This window comes from Nothoprocta perdicaria, unplaced genomic scaffold (genome assembly GCF_003342845.1).
Source record: "Nothoprocta perdicaria isolate Ctin4 unplaced genomic scaffold, notPer1 scaffold_431, whole genome shotgun sequence".
NCBI lineage: Eukaryota > Metazoa > Chordata > Aves > Tinamiformes > Tinamidae > Nothoprocta > Nothoprocta perdicaria.
In genome coordinates, this window is record NW_020455679.1 from 60,561 (window position 1) to 67,984 (window position 7,424).

General features: G+C 47.4%; 1 protein-coding gene across 1 annotated transcript in view; it reads left to right on the top strand.

Annotated features, from left to right (window-relative positions):
* Positions 1 to 160: 160 nt before the first annotated feature.
* Positions 161 to 7,424, top strand: part of LOC112953292 (core histone macro-H2A.2) — a 16,021-nt gene continuing 8,757 nt past the window's right edge. Inside the window, exons 1-2 of the mRNA XM_026046318.1 lie at positions 161 to 203; positions 2,635 to 2,867. Coding sequence (XP_025902103.1) covers positions 2,696 to 2,867 — 172 coding nt within the window. The 5' untranslated portion in view covers positions 161 to 203; positions 2,635 to 2,695. The remainder of the gene's footprint in view (positions 204 to 2,634; positions 2,868 to 7,424) is intronic.

The window sequence follows — 7,424 nt, forward strand, 5'->3', positions numbered from 1 at the left end:
GCGGCGGCGGCGGCGCCTCCCGGGCCGCCCGCCTCGGACCGCGGCCTTGCCTTAAACCCGAGCCTTGGCCTAGGGCCTGCGCGCCCTGCCGCGCTCCCCGGGACCCCCGGGCGCTCCCCGGGACCCCCGGGCCGCCCCGGCGTGGCGGGGCCCGGCGCCTCCTCCCGGCCTTTGTTCGCTGCGTGGGCGAGGGCGGCCCCGAGGTGAGGCCGGTTTCAGCTCTGCCTTCCTTCCCACCCTAACGGGCAAAGCAGGCCCTTGCCGGGGCAGGAATGAGCCAGCAGGACCCCAAACTCTCTCTCTCTCTATAGGATTATACATATATATATTATATATCCATAGGTGCATATGTATATATAAGTATATATAGTGTGGGKTTTTTTTCCCCATGGTACGTATACTCTTAGCTTTGATGATGTATTTTTCTCTACCAAAAGCCGTCTCCCCTGTGGGAGCAGGTCAGAACGCAGCCCTGTGGTATTTCRCACCTTTATTTATATAGTGTGCCTGCCAGTATAGCCAGCTCCCTATAAATCGCAAAAAAAAAWGAAGTGTTAGTGGAGTTTTGAAGCTTTGTGTTTTCCCTGGTGTTTGGGGGCTCTTACAAAACCCCGCGGCTGCTCCTGGTCCGCCACGTGAGGGGTATTTAGAAAAATGCTTTGGAAATGCTTGGAAATCAGAGGTTACCTGGAGGAGGCGGCTGCAAGGCTGGCAGTGACTGTGAGAGATTAGGGGGAAAATAAAGGGGTGAAGAAAGAGGTGGAAATGTAGATAAGGCAATGGAAGAATGAGCCAGAAGTGATTAATTATACGCAGAAATTATTATATAACGCAGCCGTGTGCCCTGGGGCGCCGGGCTCCGTTATCCAAGTGTGTTTTGCTTATGTTTTTCCCAGCCACAAAGAGCAAGGACAAGCGCAGGGTTTCCTACGGATGCCAGCCTCGTGGTGCTGCTTTTTCCGCCCATTTGCAAACACCTGGGATTTGGTTCTATAGGAACAAGTACCCGAGGGATTAGCTTAATATGRTTTTGATACGTGGTTCTTTGCAGTCTCTTCTTCCCCGTGGCTCTCGGTAGGGCTTGTGGGGCAGGACAGAGTTTTCGTGGCCCTGAAGCTGCCCTGCTGCTAATGCAGGAATCAAATCATAACCCGGTGCGTACAATTTATTAATAAGTGCCATCTTAAAGTGAGTTATTGCTGCTCTTATTGCAACAGAAGGCTCTTGCAGAAATTCTTCCCTCGAGTGGCTGGAAACCTCATTCCCAGCCCACGTTTATTCATTAATTTGAATGTCAGCTACCGCACGAACTGAAAAGGCCACTTCACAAGGCGTAACATAAAAGTGATYATTTGTATAAAGGGCTTGCCAGAAGGAGAAGATTTCAAGAGGGCAGGAAAARGGATCCTCAGGAGATCACCTGTCCATCCCGTTGTCCCAGGTCAGACCCCAYGACACTGGTGTCTTTCCTAAGGATTCCTCTCAATCTATCTTTTTTCCCTTCTATCTGACAGGAATATATGGAATACTTTATATGAAACCTTTTTTTTTTTCTAATGCCTTTGAAGTCCATTACTGTGTAACCTCATGGTCCTTATCAGCMAACTCCATCCTAGCAGTTGGTCCCCACCTTACAAAACTGGTTATTCTAAATACATGCAATTAATACATTGCTTGGGAATCTTTGTTATCTCTTTTTCTGCCATTTTTTGTTTCCAAAATCCGTGTTAATTCTCATGCAACTCGGAAGGGATGATGAGCAGCACTAATTTGGACAGGTCCATGTCTGATAAGGTGTCCTGCTTTCATCTTTCCTTTAGCTTTAGTTATTGTGTCTATATAATATACTGCCCACAGAAGGAAAAATTGCCTGCCTTMTAGACAAGGACACTCCAGGGTTTTGTAGGTCCCCGCAGACCCCGTGGTGATTGTATTTCCTCAGCATCCCACGTGGGACCAGTGTTCAATTCAGACTGTTTCAGCAAACTGCGCTTCAGTTTGGCTGTTACAAATGAGCAGCTTTCAATAATACCTAAATATTATTCCCGTTATTTTCCTGCCTTTGTTTCGTTGTGTTACTCAAGTGAGTGGATCCTAGGAATTATGTCGTTACACTTAACACTTAATAACACTTAATGCAAGTGTTTTCTGTGGCATCTGGATCAACAGAGTTGGAACTGGGATCATAATGAGGGCAGCTATCAAAACAGAGTCCAAAATGTGTGGAAACCAACCTAAAACTCCCGCTGGTTTTTGGAGGGAATGGTACCGGTGTCTGCTTTTCAGTTAGTTTTATGCTGTTCATGACACCGGTTCCCTATTTATAATTTGCTGAACTTAGCAATTGTCACTGAAGTGTTTGATGTTGATGCTGTTTTGTTGTGATTTTGTTTTCTCCAGGACTCTCCTTACTCTCCAAACCCATCTTTCCGTGGTATTGCTAAACTAACAGCACAGTAGTCAAGGGAAAAGCTGTAGCAAATGTTCCAGTTATCCATCTTTTAATGAATGATGCGTCTGCTTTAGCAGTTACTGGGGTGGGATTTGGATCTTTCCCCCTGTAAGAACGAGGGGATCTGTCAGGACGTTTCTCCCGCACCAAGTGCCAATACAATTTGTCTTTTTCTTTTGCAGCATTTGGGTTGGAGCAAGTGAATAAGATTCCCCAGCAAATTGAACAGCACAGACCTGCAAGATGTCGGGCCGAAGCGGGAAGAAGAAAATGTCCAAACTCTCGCGCTCGAGCAGGGCCGGTGTCATCTTCCCAGTGGGAAGAATGATGCGTTACCTCAAGAAAGGGACCTACAAGTACCGGATAGGCGTCGGAGCCCCAGTGTACATGGCRGCCGTCATAGAATACCTAGCAGGTAAAGCAAGAACGTGTCCCTGAACGTGCTCGTCACACCCAGAACGTGGGGATACCCCTGGCATCAGCACCGCTGAAAATCAGGCTCTGGAAGCACAGAGCGTGTTGGAATTTGCTTAACGTGCCGGAGAGAATTGATTGGCTTTTTGGAAAGCTTGAGGAGGGAAATTTGTCTCCTTTGGAGGCACCGTGTTTGTTTGCTTTTTGGGTTGTTTTTCATTGCTCTGCAGAGTGAGAGGTCACATCCAGGTAGAGAAAACAGATAGAAAGTAGGGATTTGATTGCATTGAATATCATGAGAAGGGAGGGGAAAAAGCAAACCYGCCGTGTACATCTATAGTATCTGTTGAGTAAAAGAGCTGACCTCTTGTTCTCACAGAACAATGTCAAGGAGTTATGAAATACAGATGTGGTCCAGCTGCATTTTTATTTAAATCCAWTTTTGGTTTCTTCAATGCATGCAAAGCTATGCATGCAAGCATACCAAGCTATGACCTATTTAACCTGCTTTTAACACCGGATTTGCAAACCTGACCTCACTGCAGAGGAATGAGCAGAAGTCACACTGTGATACTATATACTGCAATATCCTGTGATATATTTTGTACCGTCCTATGAAAAAYACCCGTGCTCAAATTCTTCTTTAAGTGTGGAAAATAACGGGTTAGGAAACTGCTAAAACACTCAGCGGAGAGAAGGGAGGTTCAAGTTACCCTGGGGGTTACAGATCAAGACTGAGGTGCATTAGAGAATCTGTGAGGAGTCACAAGCCTGAAATTAGTTGAGTTGATTGTGTTCCAGGTGTATAATATATCCCAAAATGGCATGGGAGAGATTTGTCTGGTTGCCACCTAACAGCTTGCCAGTCTTTATGTAAATACTGCTCTCTACCTCYGATAACCCCTTCTTTCTATCAGAAGGTAAAAACACTCATTTTCTTTCAGAGTTGTGGAGACAATTTGAAATAGTGGAAAGCAACTTCACGTGTTAAATTTCTGGTGATGCCTACTAACATTTTGCAGAAACTTACCTGTTTGTGCCAGTTAATTGCAGGATCAGAATCCATCTTTGGTTTTCTTTAAGGCTGTTTTTGAAGCTGGAATGAAAAAGTGTTATTTGTATGGAAGAAATATAAACAAAATGTTTCTGCTCACTTATGCTCGCCTCCATGTCCTCTAAGAGAGGTCCAGAAAAAGAGCTGTCTTGAGAATAAACCAAAATGCCTTTGGAAAAGCAGACTCCAAGGGCAAAATCATGGGCACACCTCCATTGCTTTTGGTGTTCTACAGCGTAGGAACCACCATGGTTTTGTAAGATCCTTTTGCAGTTACCCTCTTCTCTTGGAGAAAGTTCAGTTCTTTAAATGGTCTTGGAGAAGATATTTCTCTTTTTAGAGAATATAGACTTAGTCATGTTTGCATGGTCGAGTTTCATACATTAAAAATCAAGTCTTGGAAATCTCTATCAAGGATTATTTCATTTTCTTTATCATCCATCAGTTGTGGATCCCTTAGAAATCGCAGATTTCTGAGTGGCTGATTATCACAACTTGGAAACCATATTCCATAGGGTTTTTTTGTAAACCACACTGGATTTTATAACTATTGCTACATAAAGGCCCTGCTGACCTTCAGTCAGGGGAGGAATACTTTTCTTCATTTCCCARTCCTTGAAAATCCAACGTTCACAGGAGCTTCCTTGGATAAGCATTTGGAGATAATCATTCTAGGAGCTGTGTCAGTTCTTGCAAGGTCTAGCAATAAATTCTGTGCTGCATCTGGAACGCGCTGCCCTTCTCCTGGAGTGCAGACTAAGTTAGGCCAAGCCTTTATACCGCACGACTCAGCCCTGTTTATCTCTTGTCTGCACTAGGASAGTGTGTGTGTGTTGGCCCTGCTTCTGTCTAGGAAGTGCAGCTTGGTTTAAATCCTTAATTTGGGAAGCTCAGGCTATGTGTAGGTCTACATTGTGTTTTGGAAAAAAAAAAAAAAGATATATATAGTCAGCCAGGCAAGATAATTGCCATATATACAGGCCCTGTGCCAACATAAATTGCAGAAGAATGTTGCTTGAAGCAGCTTGGATCAGCAGGCAGATGAAGARCACTCCAGCGCTTTATATATTGCATCTGCACCAGGGTGGAGTTGGGTTTCTGGGCAAACACCTACTTTTTATGCAGGAAAAAAACAGGGAGTTTCTCTRCCCTGTCCAGAGTGAGTGTGGGTTTGGTTTAGTTTGTTTTGAAAGGCCTTCAAAGAGGGATAGTTCAATTAAAAAGCAGTATGTCTGACTTTCCCGGCGTGGTTTTTTTCCATTCTGTGGCTATTTTCTTTTTTTTTTCCCTCCAGGGATGTCTTGGGAAACAAAAGGTGTTTTTCTTTCCCTGAGGCTGTTGTGTAATAAGGTGCTATATCCCACACCAATAACACCTCTTGCTGTTACCCACTGCTTCCTATCATAAATTCCAGTCTTGGAATTCSCGTGCTTGTGAAAATGAACTCGCCCTATGAGATGGCAATGGCCTGGGCTCAACATCTGCGTACAGGGAAGCTGCTCCAGGCTCAGTTTGGAGCTCTGGGAGGAAAGGAGCGAGAGGATTTTGATCTGGTTCTTTAACCTTATCAGAAAAGCAGGTTTAAGTGTAGGCTTGTTAATGTTCTCTGGAAGCCATGAGAATGGAATTACCACGAGGCTGGAATTACCTGGGAAAGGAGGCTGGGAGTCAGGGAATGGATTCCAGGCAGGGAACAGAGCTTAGGTTTGGGGCAGCAAATGGTTACRGGAGAACGGCAAGGTTGGGCACAGAGCTGAACTAAGGGCCTCTGGTGGAGGAAGCTGCACAGGGGAGTCCAAATGTAGGTTGGGAAGCTGGATAACGAGGTGGGAATACATAACAGCAAAGCCCAAGGATTGCTTGGCGAGGGATGCTAGTTGTGAAGAACTCGGGAGAGATTGAGGCTGAGCCTTAATGCAGCCTGGAACAGTGGACAGAAGGCACAAACTGAGGTCCCCCAGGAAAACAGTGGAGCTGAGAAGCCTCAGGTGCAGATTTCCTAGGAAACGAGTTGGATGATGCAAGGAGGGAAGCAAGAGCTGGAATAGAGGCGGGAAGAGCCGCACCTGAATCAGAACCATTAGCCTCATCCGTGGTCCAGCAGGGAGCAGCTTGAGCGTGTTTGGCCACCGGTGCCATCTGCTAAACACCRCGTTTGGGCTGCCCTGAGGCACGCAGCCTCTTGAGTGGCATCGTCTGCACGGCCCCATCTCATCTTTAACATCCTGGCTCCGTGTTTCAGCTCCCTTGTGGCTCTTGTGTGTGTCACAAGCCACCAGATCCCCCCGTTCCCCTTGGTGTGCCGCRGCGTTTGTGGCTGCATCTCGCAGCCCTGATCAGTACTGTACGTGGGCTGCGTGTTGGCAGCACTGTCATTAAAAAGCCAGCAGGCTCYGCAGCCTCTCACAGCAAGAGGGACTTTCTTTAACCTCAGTTATCAGTTAACGTGAGGAAAATCTCATCGAGCGCCTAAAGTCAAGCCTGAGCTTGACTCCGTATCAAATATTGGCTGTGTGATCCCGGTCTGAACGGCTCCTTGCTTCCCAGTACTGATTTGAGCAAGAAAACTCAGTGGACTCGGTTCTTTCCTGGAAGTCCCGCTTCCAGCGTGGATTAGGAATCAAGATTATTTCAAGGTTTCACTGAAATTCTTAATATCTGCTGCTGAGAGGATATAATATAAATCCAACTCGTGCCTGAGAATATCAAACCACCTGTTTGCCACAAAAAAAAAAAAAAAGCTTTTAGGAGGACAGGGTCTTGGTAGGGGACCCGTATTCTCTGAATTTAATGCCAGTCTAGATGGCCTCAGCTGTGGAGTTGTTTCTGCTTGAAGTATAAAGCAGTCTCTCCAGGGATCTGCTCACCTCAGCCCAGGATGTGGTTCCTGAAGCCTCCGGATGCGACGCTGCGTTTCRCAAGTGCCACTTACATTCTTAAGACTGTGAGTCGCCGCCTCCGTCCTGAGGTGACCAATATGGCTTCAAACAACCATAAATCAGTTTCAAAATTTAAAAACAAATGCATATAGGCAATCACTCTAATGAGGGGAGGCAGTTATTTACCTGTGCAAGTAATTGGCGTGCTTTGCTGTGTTGTTTACATGCGTATCCCGCAGCGTGTCCTGCGTTCCCCCAGGTCCCGCGGGCGACGCGCGGAGCAGCGGCCGGCCTGTGAGCGCGCTGCGTTTTTTAGGACACGTGAGCGTGGACGCGGAGCCCCGGGGCCCGGGCTGAGCACCCACTTGCCCACCCACCACCTTAGAAGGGGCCTCTAAGGGCCCGGCAGGTAAGTCGGCCTCCTCCCTGCTGCGCCTCCGCTCCGCTGCCAGCAGCCTCCTGCCCGTGGCGCCGGCCTCTCCTGCCGCTTCCCGCTGCCCTGCGGAGCCTGGCACAACCTGGCACTGCTGCCTGCTGCTGCGCTCGCTCCCGCGGCACCGAGCCCAGAGCTCCAGCCCCTGCAGTGTGCCTGCTTCTCGAGGGTCTCCGTGCTGGAATATCCCTG